The following is a 12,660-nucleotide window of genomic DNA, read 5'->3' as shown; positions in this document are numbered from 1 at the left end:
GAATATATTAACTCAGGAGGCAACATCACCACAGAGGGAAACTATTGACTCAGGAAGAAACATCTGTTTCCCTTACAAATGAAATGGCTTCTCTATCGATATAGATAATACTAAACATTGATACCTTTACGTAAAGGACAATGATCAGGTGATTCTGGATCCAAGTGCTGACTGTATTCATTCCCAACACTAGCAACGAGCAACGTTTTCGTATTTCTTTGCAGCATACATTTTCAACTATGCTGGTGCAGTTTCAACAAGTGCACCTAAATGAGTAATTATAAAATATACAATTCTCTACGCGTGATACACGTAGAGAAACAATAGTAAGGACGTTACAACCGCTTACTATTGTGATACATCCTACTCGTTGCCAGGGTGAATGTTCGGCCTGACTTTGTGTTTTGGTTTGTGACTCAGGCTCAAACAGGTGTAGCTCAACCATTGTCACAGCAAAGTTTACAGCTGCTCGGCACTTCAGGGCTTGAGATTTCCGATATACACGCTAAACGGTTGAGCAGCCACAACAGACCGGGCCAGCTAACCAATCGGAGCAGACTGGGATTTTTGAGAGGGGGCCTTAAAGAGGCAAGAGCTAAAACTGAGATTTTCTGACAAAGCTGAGGGGACAATGAGGGGCTACAGCAATGCACTTTGTGAGAAAAATACCATTTAACCTAATCTAGTAGAACCCACATTATTTATTATTTATACAAGAAATAATTGATACGACCCCTTTAACATTGACCACACTAGCTTTAGATCCACACTTACTACGTCCCGCTTTCTTTTTCAACTTCTTTTCTCCCCATTCTTTGCACTGGAAGAAATTTCGCAATAAAAAAATCTGTCTTGATGCTCTGTTTGTCAATTTACCCTCTATTGAGGCCATTTTGTCATTGGTAATTTTCACAAATGTCCCATAGTTGTGCTTCACAGAGGGCTGGCACCACACTGTAATTACTCAATCTGCCTTCATTCAGCCTTTTCAATGTCTCAAACACCTCTCTTTTCCCTCTTCTACCCCCCCCCTCATTCCTAGAATTGTGTCCCCTTCTTTCCTTATTTCTTTCTCTCTGTATTCCTTTCTTTCTGTATCAAAAGAATGGATACAATATATTATTGGGGTTGGGTGTAGCCATGACCGCGGGGGTCTGGCCTGAGACAGATGGGGGTTAGTGGCTGCTACTCACCACACCGGGGCCCTGTGATGTCAGTGAGGCGGAAGGGTTTTCTTAACGCACCCTAGCCTTTGATTGGTCTTTCACCCCCTGCGTTTAGCCATAGGAAACCCCCGTGCTCCTTTTCAGGTCAGCAGCGCCGTGGTCTGTGTTCTCACTGTTTGATCGTTTGGGAAAAAAATAAAATGTCCACCTGAATCACTCACTCCACAATAACTTTTCCACTTAAAAGTGTTAAAGTGTTTAAAGGTTATCCTTATCGCCTCTGCCTTTTATCCCGGATGTCACACACTCCGGTGTCCGGTGATCCAACTTTATAATATCAAACAAACGTAATGCAAGGAGGGAAGAGAAGGGAAGTGAGATAAAGAGTAAGACTATTTTAAACTAAAACAGAGGATACAGAAACTTAATATGTATCTATCGTCTATTATACAGTACATTTTTAATTAGTATAATGTATTTTAAATAGATTTAAAATTGGTGAATTTTTCAGGACCTACATTTTCCTAGTGTGGTGAGTGATAGTTTGATTTACACGATTCCTCCCGGGTCGTCGTTGCCTTACTGACCCCCGCTTTCTCTCCTGGTCTTCCTGCCGGCCGTTCAGAATACCACTAAAGCATGTTGGTCCTTCTTACTGGGACAGAGTTTGACTTGAATGGCAGCTGCTGAGTTTGAGCAAAATAACCGTTGGTCTCCGGAAAGCTGACCCCCCCCCCCTACTACTTTTGAAATGTGTCTGATAACAGCCCCCCCCCCCCCCCCCCCCCCCCCCCTCTCCCTAGTTCAAACCCAGGGTGTGCACGTGGGGGTGGAAGAGACGGGGGGCACTGATTTCAGCTTTTCTTTTTTTTTTTCCTTATTTGGATCCGACCGGTCGGCTTTTCTGATGTGAGGGCTTCAAATGTCTCCTGTTTTTATCTGTTTCTGCCTTCTTCTGTCAAACAAGCCTCACCGTACCCCAACTCCCCCCCCCCCCCCCCCCCCCCCCCATTCCCCCACCCCAAAAGAAGAGAAAAAAAAAGATGGAAAAAAATATTGTCACAGGAGCCTAGATTCGTTTTAGATTAGCATTCACGTGCCTTTCCTTTATTCCCGCTCTTCAAAGGATCTCTATTATGTGGCCGTTGATAAGGGCGAGATGGTGCTGGCGGACGCGGCCAGGAGGAAGGCCCGCGAGGCGGAGTTTCCCGCCATCGCCGCCGCCGCTGGTAAGGACGTCTCCGTTTGGACTCTCTTCTTCTTCCATTACATTATCTCTCCCTTATCTTCCTGACACCAATATTTTTGACTTTGTGAAAAACATCTTATTTTTCCCCCCCATTTTTTTTTCCCTTGCCTTGATTTGATAGCACCAATGATTCCCAGAGTCCTGAGTTAAGGCCGGGTGTTGTGCGTGAGACTGAATCACCGGGACGTCTGCCACAGCCATCATGTGTGGCAGCTCAGAGGAGGCCTTTTGTTTTGTGAGCTTGGGACTGTGAGAGGCACTTGATTATGTTGTGCCTCCCTTGGACCTCTGGGCTGGGTTGTTCCTCATGTTCAGACGTCCTACCCTGGTTCTCATTCCTTTGGATGGACAAACCGGAATGAAAGGCAGATGAAAGTCATCTATACCGCGCTGCCAGGTCCTTATGAGGGCTGACATGAGGACCTAACAGACGTGTAAAGTAGTCTTTTTTAACTTCCATACAATACCTTGAAAAATATCAAAATTTAAAACACAATTTTCAACACCAAAGGGAAGAATGGTACCAGTGTATCCATACTGCAAACATTGAGTATTTAAACTGTCTCAAACATTCAGTATTGATATGTATTGAAAAATGTCTCTTTTTGACAACACTAATATTGAGCCATCCACTGGGACTTGAGTCTACTCCTGGTCACACGGTGTTCAGCCTGGTGCCGTGCTAGGGCTTAAATAAGGCCATCCATCACTGGCCTATCATAGACAGGGTTTAGTCTCAGGGGGTCAGTTAGTCACAAGTTGACCGTCTAGTTTAGCTCTTAGGGTTTAGTGGCTTCATAGATCATGAGCGCACTAGAAGCTACGAGGTGGTGACCACTGGAACCTGATGACTCTCCGCAGTGGACCATCTCAAAACACCCGTCTCACATTCTGACAAATTATATTTCTGTCTGATAGTCATGTGATCTGCTACATTCTTCTACCGCCGCCGAAAATGCTAGTATGCACAGAAAATCCATGTTTTTACATATATCAGGGCGTAGCGTGGACATTGTTGTTGTTGTTAGCAATGTCTAGTAGAGCCCGATAACGGTTGGCCGATTTTATCAGCCTATCAAATATATATCAGTATCGGGGTATATGTTTGCCGATATGCACTGATATCAAACCTTTTGAAATGGTGTTTATCTATAAATGTAATAACCGCTATATAAATCCTCTACTGCAGTGGTTGAACCTCTAAATGCTTAAACTGAGCACCTCCACGTACACTCCAAACACCAACAGATTTATATCATGATCTCTGTGAAGGTTAGTAGCTCCTCCCAATTCAGTTAATTGGTTCCTTTAGCTCATGATTTTAATGGGATGTTGCTGCGGCCCTAAGCATTACTGGAGGGTGAGTAGCAAATATATACATATATAAAAATAATATAATATGTTTATCGATATATGTATATCAAATAATGGTCTATAGATCTATATTTTGAATATCAGCCGATCGATATCTATAAAAAAAAATCATACTAATATCATCATCAGCCCCTAAAATGCAGTCTGGGTCAGGCTCTAATGAGGGGCATGTAGCAGTGCACAGATGTATGCAGGAAGACAGCTCACTGTGCGACTGACACCCACTGACAGCTCCCTGTGGAGAGCCCTCTGATTGAGGGGCACCAGGGCCTCTGAGGGCCGGCCTCTGACAACCACTCACTGCTGCATCTGTGTGGAGCGGCAAAACCCACAAACAAGTGGCTCCCATACTTGAAGTCACAACTCTTGTGCTTTATGCCATACCTTCTTTTGAACGTGTGCTGCATTTACTTGTGAGTCTTTCTGGATTTTTGATAACTGATCCCTCCTAGTTTTTAAAGGGCCTATTGACCTATGGCCAAGGTGTAAATGCTGGCGTCATCACAATAGTCAACCATAATGACTTAACATGATTCAGAATAATAAGGATATTTTCCGCTCCATCAAAGTTAACCTTACATTATCTATTTGATTTTGACTGTGTTTTTATCCTGTGATCTGATAAGGCTTTATTGAGGACTGAGTAAGCAGTGGATTAGACCGCAGAAGCTCTTTCTTTGTATGGGGTTCTTCTTACTTATGATGGTTGATCAGAAACCCTCATGCATTTGCTCTCAACAACAAGCATCACTTTGTAAACAGACTTCAATGCTGCGTTTGAGCAAAATGGTTGTCCTTGCTAGAAGCAGAATGATAGATGGTACATTCTGTGCTTGGCAGAAGCCTGGCCTGTAAAACAATGATACAGTTAACAAACCGTGTGTGTGGGTACTAGGACACATGTTTGAAATATTTGTAAAATATGTTTGGGTTCAAAGGTACTTTTTTTTTTTTGCAAAAGCCCAGTCATAGCCTGAACCTCCGACATCTCCTGCCCTCTGACACACACTCAGGAGGGCACATACCAGAGGGGATCAGACCTACACACACCCCACTCACATTCACACACATATACGTATGTTAACACAGACAAACGCAAACACACACACACACACACACACACACACACACACACACACACACACACACACACACACACATACACACACACACACACACACATACATACACGTATGCAATAGCACACGTTTGCACTTGCACACACACAAACACATGCGGACACAGACATGTATGCAAACACACACAAACACACACACACACACACACACACACACACACACACACACACACATACCAGTCAGCTTCAATACCACTGAGCGCACACAAACACATTTCATTGCTCAGATGCTTCAAAGGCCAGCGGCCGAACGAAATACATTAGCATTTCTGATGGACGGAGACGGAGAACATGTCTGATGAGTCCTTCAAAGAGACTTAAAACTCTGCACGTGTGTCTGAGACCACAGAGATACTTACACTCCAAATATAAGGTCAACACCTCAGGCATTGTTGGTTCTATGCATGTGTTTTAGCATTTCTTTTGTCTCCTCTGGGCATGTTTGCTTGTAGTCACTGGGTGTTCCTTGGAATTGTTATTATGATTATGAAGAAAAAAAACATTTCTATTCATAATGCAATGCAAAGAACAAGCCACTAGCAGATGCTTGTTCCTCCCTCATAAGCCTCTTAATTATGTCCTGGATGCCCTCCTACCCCGGAGCACGCTTTATCCTTGGACCGCAAGCCCCTCAGAGACCCACAAAGGAGAGGAGAGGAGAAGAGAGGACCCACCAGTGAGATAATACACAGGGCAAGACAAGGAAAGGTAGGGGAAAGTAAAATAAAAGGGCAAAGGGGAGAAATTAAGCTGAGAGAGAAGTTAGAAGGGGAGGGAGGGAGGGAGGGAGGCAGTGCTTGTATTGTCGGGAGGCGACACGACCTCGCTAGCACATAAGGAGATGCTAATGGATCAATGGGCCAATTAGAGGAGAGTTAGGGCCCTGAGATCTCCAGCAGAGCCCGCCAGGCCGCTGGAGTACCTGCAAGGGCCTACTGGCAAGGATCCACTGTGTGTGCGTTCGTGCGTACTTGCGTCCGTGCGTGCGTGTGTGTGTGTTTGTGTGTGTGTGCTTTTATTTAGCAGCATCGCCAAAGCGACCTTTCTTCAGAGGCCCCGCCCATCCTGTCCCTCTTCTTGTACAAATGTTAACGCTCTTGTAGCTTGCAGGCAAGTAAACAACGCACCACACACCCAAGACGCACCATAAACATACAGTATGATTTGATTATGATTTACTGTCCAGAAATGAGCGAGTAAAAGGCCCTCCAAATTGTGAAAGCTGATCTTGTGATCCACGGCTGATGTCTTTGAACAGTGTCTGTGTTCCCTCGCCGGCTCTGTGGGATATTCTAACCAATCGGAGGGCTCCCAACGCCAAAGAGGACAGCCACGCAGTAGCTTCTTCCACATACACTCCCACACACTTGAAGACATATTCCATATAATTTAAAAATGATGCATGACCATGGGTGTTGAGATGGGCTGCTTGCCAGATCAGTGTGCTCTCTCACAGGCTTAACACAAACTCCAAAATACACACCGTCTCCAACCTGGTGGGACCAGTTTAGTGTGATCAGGGTTTCGACCTCCACTCAGCACCATACCCTTATACCGTGGCATTGTGTACCAGAACATGAGGTTCTTTAAACAATTATACCCCCGCCGTCTTAAAGCAGGGTAGTTTAGTGGCTATAGGGTGCACAAAGGTTCTGGGTTCAACCCCCACTGCCGCAACCCCCTACCTGCTGATGCAATGTTTGGTTTAGATAAAGTGATCAACTACAATAGAGGTACAATGCATATAACTGCAAATCCAATATTATGTATATAATATTATGCAAATATATGTTTTTGATGAAAACCAAGACAATTAGGATTTTTTGGATGGCCTTAGAATCCGAGCAAAGAGATGAGGTGTTTACATGGCATTGGACTGTCACGCATCACACAGTTTCTTCCTGTGCCCATAGAGCAGTAGGATATATAATCAGACATAAATACACAGACCCACATATACGCACATACAAATGCACTCACAATAAGTTCATTTTGGCATTGCAGCAATCTCTTTGGTACCAGTGCCAAATCCTGATTCTCTGTGTGTCGATACGGATGTGTGTGAGGTGGGCGGGCGAAATGGCTGTGACAGAAAGCCTCTGTCTCTCCATCTGTCTTTTTTTTTTTTGCTTTGCTATGACACCCTCCCCCCCCTAACCAAACATACACACACACACACACACACACACACACACACATACACACACACACACACACACACACACACACATACACATACACACTCCTGGCTCCTGATATGACTTCAGGGTCTTTTCAACGGAAGAAGAGACGAGCGCTTTATCTCAAGATGCACTTCTCCACCTCCTCTCCTCCTACTATCCCTCCCCCTCTATGGTACTCTCTATTACCCTCCCTCCCCCTCTATGTTACTCTCTATTACCCTCCCTCCCCCTCTATGTTACTCTCTATTACCCTCCCTCCCCCTCTATGTTACTCTCTATTACCCTCCCTCCCCCTCTATGTTACTCTCTATTACCCTCCCCCTCTATGTTACTCTCTGTTACCCTCCCTCTCAATGGTACTCTCTCTATTGCCCTCCCTCCCTCTCTATGTTACTCTATTACCCCCCCATGTTACTCTCTATTACCCTCCCTCCCCCTCTATGTTACTCTCTATTACCCTCCCTCCCCCTCTATGTTACTCTCTATTACCCTCCCCCTCTATGTTACTCTCTATTACCCTCCCTCCCCCTCTATGTTACTCTCTATTACCCTCCCCCTATATGTTACTCTCTATTACCCTCCCTCCCCCTCTATGTTACTCTATTACCCCCCCATGTTACTCTCTATTACCCTCCCTCCCTCTCTATGTTACTCCATTACCCCCCCATGTTACTCTCTATTACCCTCCCTCCCTCTCTATGTTATTCTATTACCCCCCCATGTTACTCTCTATTACCCTCCCTCCCTCTCTATGTTACTCTATTACCCCCCCATGTTACTCTCTATTACCCTCCCTCCCTCTCTATGTTACTCTCTATTACCCTCCCTCCCCCTCTTTGTTACTCTCTATTACCCTCCCTCCCCCTCTATGTTACTCTCTATTACCCTCCTTCCCCCTCTATGTTACTCTCTATTACCCTCCCTCCCCCTCTATGTTACTCTCTATTACCCTCCCCCTCTATGGTACTCTCTCTATTACCCTCCCTCCCTCTCTATGTTACTCTATTACCCCCCCCATGTTACTCTCTATTACCCTCCCTCCCTCTCTATGTTACTCTATTACCCCCCCATGTTACTCTCTATTACCCTCCCTCCCTCTCTATGTTACTCTCTATTACCCTCCCTCCCCCTCTATGTTACTCTCTATTACCCTCCCTCCCCCTCTATGTTACTCTCTATTACCCTCCCTCCCCCTCTATGTTACTCTCTATTACCCTCCCTCCCCCTCTATGTTACTCTCTATTACCCTCCCCCTCTATGGTACTCTCTCTATTACCCTCCCTCCCTCTCTATGTTACTCTATTACCCCCCCCATGTTACTCTCTATTACCCTCCCTCCCTCTCTATGTTACTCTATTACCCCCCATGTTACTCTCTATTACCCTCCCTCCCTCTCTATGTTACTCTATTACCCCCCCATGTTACTCTCTATTACCCTCCCTCCCTCTCTATGTTACTCTATTACCCCCCCCATGTTACTCTCTATTACCCTCCCTCCCTCTCTATGTTGCTCTATTACCCCCCCCCCCCATGTTACTCTCTATTACCCTCCCTCCCTCCCTCTCTATGTTACTCTCTCTATTACCCTCCCTCCCTCTCTATGTTACTCTCTAATACCCTCCCCCTATATGTTAGGGGGAGGGTCTCTCTCTCTCTCTCTCTCTCTCTCTCTCTCTCTGCCTCTCTGCCTCTCTTAATATTTGGTTTGAGTGTCATGTCACACGTCATTTTGTGTATGTTTGATCTCTTCCAGAAGAGTCTTCAAGAGGTAGGAGCGGGATGTGTAGCCTGTCCCTCAGTGACAGACACACAGACCGACCAATCAGCAGACAGACTGAGAGGGACAAGGAAGCCACCGACCCAGCTCTTCTGCTCCCTCCCACAGCACGGTGTGTGTGTGTGTGTGTGTGTGTGTGTCCTTGTGATGCAATGTTTGAGCACAGAGCTGTAGTTGTCTGGAGATATTTGCTGTTGTCTGTTTGGGTTTGTAAGCATATGCCTGACATTTGTAGTGTCAATATAGAGGCCAAACACAGACACACACAACCCATCCATATCAGTCTGGAGTGAAGCTCTTCCAGGCTGATCATATAACGTAAATAGTTTGACAAAAAGGAAAGAAATATGTATCTCTCTGGCTGTAACACACACACACACACACACACACACTCAGCAACACACAAACATTGCCTCTAATGTGTGAGTTATTGTTGATAAAGAACAGGGAGGCCCCCTCCTCGTAGGCCAAATAAAATAAGACTTATAAGAGTGTATTAACGTGGGATTTGTGTGCATTAGATCAGACGGCCCATTGGCTCTCTGCGTCCTCCCAGGCTCTTCCACGGGTGTATGAGTATAACAGCAGACCCTGGCCAAACCTCTCCCTAAGCTTGCTTCATCTCGCTCAAATCCCTCTCTATCAGCCCATTGCAACACTGCAGGGCCAGAGAGACAGAGATAGACAGCAAGCAGGACGCTCTCACTTAAGCTGTGCTCCTAAAACAATATATCTGAAGGAAAGAGGGGAAAGAGGGGAAAGACGCCAGAGAAAGAGAGGAGAAAGAGAAAGAGTGGGGAACAGAGGAGAGAGTGTTCACTGCCGGCCGTCCAGCCGACAGCATCTTTGAAGGGCTATCACTCGTAGATAATGACAACAAACAAGAAAGGAAGGCAGACAATAATAAACAAGCGAGAAAAAAGCAGAAGAAGTGAATTTGATTTGCCTCATCCTTTGGAGAGTTGGGTGCTTCCCTCGCTCTCCACCGCTCCACTTGGTAATCTGGTCTCCGATGAAGTTTCATTGTTTCTTATGTGGAGCCAGCAACAGCTTAGCCGACAGAGAGCTTGGCATTATAACACCAAGCCCTCCCCCTCCTCCCAGGGCTTGCAAAGAGAGAAGGGGGGAGAAAGAGAAAGACTGAAGAATCAAGATGAGCACAATGGCGGATTTGGAGGACTCCTCTCAGATGTGGTGTTCCCAAATCCATCTCTGTGTTTTATTGTTGTTGAGTGGGGCAAGGGGGGGGGGGGGGGGATAGATCAACCATGCCTGTTATGCAAATATGACTAGTTACCTTAAAAGGGGAGAGGTTTCAATGCATTCAATTGATATACATTCTCATGTTTCCAATGAGCATGGAGATGTAGAGATGTGGCCAATCAATCGTTTTATTTGATGAATCATAGTTTGATTTATCGATTGTTGTTTGGAAGTTAAGAAACTGTCTAACACTAACTAACCCTACCAAACATGACAATGCTTCCTAACTAAATTCTCTACCCTACATTGACCCTAAAATAGATTGAATAGTCCCAACAAACTGGAACTGCCTTCTGATGCTTAAAGCAGTAAAACGCTTAAGTACTTGTTGGAAGAAGGTTCAAGTTAGTAGTATTTACTTAGGGAGTACATGTGTACATTCATAAAGCAGTTAATCAGTGTGTAGTGATTAGACACAGAATGCTCTTCAGCTGACAGGGAGATGAGATATATATTTATGTTTTGTCAAATATATTCAACAAATGTTAAACTGTACACTGGGATTGGTCCACAGGGTTGCTCGAGAGAACAATCACACAAGACGGGGATGGAGTCAAGCAGGTCTCTGTGTGTGTGTGTGTGTGTGTGTGTGTGTGTGTGTGTGTGTGTGTGTGTGTGTGTGTGTGTGTGTGTGTGTGTGTGTGTGTGTGTGTGTGTGTGCGTGTTTTTGCCATTTCAAGTTGGCTGTACAGTGATTCAAAAAACACTGGTGAAAACGCCAGTTTGAATGGAAAATAGCGTTTAGTCAGTATTGTGGACAGATGTTATTTGGGATACACAATAGGATACCTAGGATAGCTACAATATTTAGTTAACATACATACCAGTTTTCTATATGCTGACAGTTGGTGTTGGCTTAATGTGATGAACTTTAAATATGATGTATTGATGTTGGTCATGTTCCTCTAAAGTGTATGAGGTGCTAAAGTCTTTCACTGGCGACATGTATTCTGCCTTAACCTCCAAAGAAAGCCTGGAGTCTCTGCTCTCACTTCCAGAGATATGGAAAGACTAACTGGTCATTAGGAAGGGGGGAAACTCATTAGGGAAACATTTTAATAATTCAATTTTTCAGGCGATTAACAATTGTCTTGTTACAAGATCGTTCGGTCATTTAATAATCCGGACTGTAGGCTATTGAGGGGAATTTGCATCACTTTATATCAAATGCAAGCAGTGTATCCCCGCTGGTTTTAAAGTCAATCATAACCTTATTAAAATAAGGCTTAGAGCAACAGCGATCTACCAGGCGGACCATGGTTGACATATAGGATGGAGGCAACATGGCAACCCCACTAAATGTGGCACGTGTGTGTGTGTGTGTGTGCATGTTTGCGTGTATGTGTGTGTGTGTCTGTGTGTGTGCGTGTGTGCACGTGTGGGTTTGCCTACATAATCGTAAGTTATGTGTAACTACATTATCTATTGGTTTGTGCTTGAATATGTATGTGTGTATAAGATGTGCTGAAGGGCATTTTGTTAGCTCCTAAACGGTCCAAGTGTCAAGTGTAGTAAACATGAGCGTTTGTCTTAGCAGGAACCATCAAGATGGATGAGGATGAACTCAGTGTAAGTCAATATCTTCTCTTTATATACAGTATATACTATTTACAAAACCTCCCTTCTCTATAACTTCTCAATCCTCCCATAGTATACAAAGCTTGTATTTTGTACAGTACACAATAATATATTATGCATGATATATATGATATGTATAACGTAGCACAGCACAGTACCTGGTCGGGGCTGGTTTAGTGTAACAATGCAATATAATGTATGGTAGTATAATGATAGGTTTATTATCACATAACCTAGCATAGCATGAATACATGGATGTCATATGTCATATTTCATCAAGAAAAGCTAGTTTACGGATTTATATTAAGATGTATATATCTATATTAAGATATAGATATATAAGACTCACTATAACTACTTTCCATTTCTTACATACTGTAGGAAATGGAAAGTTAACTACTATGGGTATAGATACTATAGATATATGTCTATATATCTATAGCTTAATATAGATATGTGAGTCTAATGTTTTTAATATTTATTTTATCCTTCTTGTTTGTCTTCCTCAGAAGAGAGACGACCCTGGAACACTTCAGGTTATTGATCTCGGACGTGTGTAAACACAAACCTGTTGTTACTCCATCAAGAGGAGAGTGGCTCTGCCCTGTAGAGCTGGAGGACACAGGCTGCACACTTTACAAGTGGGTTAGAACCCAGGCCCAAAGAGAGTCACCTATATTGTTTTATTACATTTTTATCTTACAAGCAAATGTTGGCGATAACACCATTGTTTTATCAATGCAAAAAGATTCAACAATAATACACAGTGATTATGTATTGGACTTTTACGTCATGAATGAAATGAGTTGTAAAGCAAGAAGATGATTGTTCACACTTGAAAAGATATTTTAACAACAGAATAAAGAACTTGCAGTGGGGCGTTGTGCTGTTTGTTGAGTGCTTTCAGTGGAACGTCGTCACCTTTGGAAGAG

The 12,660-nt window shown here is 44.0% G+C and overlaps 1 protein-coding gene across 1 annotated transcript in view; it reads left to right on the top strand.

The window, feature by feature from the left end:
- Positions 1–12,288, top strand: part of wdpcp (WD repeat containing planar cell polarity effector) — a gene marked incomplete at its 3' end in the record, with an annotated part of 53,956 nt that extends 41,668 nt beyond the window's left edge. The window contains exons 14-18 of the mRNA XM_079729100.1: positions 2,293–2,395; positions 8,864–8,999; positions 9,409–9,455; positions 11,688–11,719; positions 12,238–12,288. Coding sequence (XP_079585226.1) covers positions 2,293–2,395; positions 8,864–8,999; positions 9,409–9,455; positions 11,688–11,719; positions 12,238–12,288 — 369 coding nt within the window. The remainder of the gene's footprint in view (positions 1–2,292; positions 2,396–8,863; positions 9,000–9,408; positions 9,456–11,687; positions 11,720–12,237) is intronic.
- Positions 12,289–12,660: the final 372 nt, after the last annotated feature.

Source organism: Pollachius pollachius (genome assembly GCF_949987615.1).
Source record: "Pollachius pollachius genome assembly, chromosome: 2".
NCBI lineage: Eukaryota > Metazoa > Chordata > Actinopteri > Gadiformes > Gadidae > Pollachius > Pollachius pollachius.
This window is presented reverse-complemented; position numbering and strand designations above follow the sequence as displayed.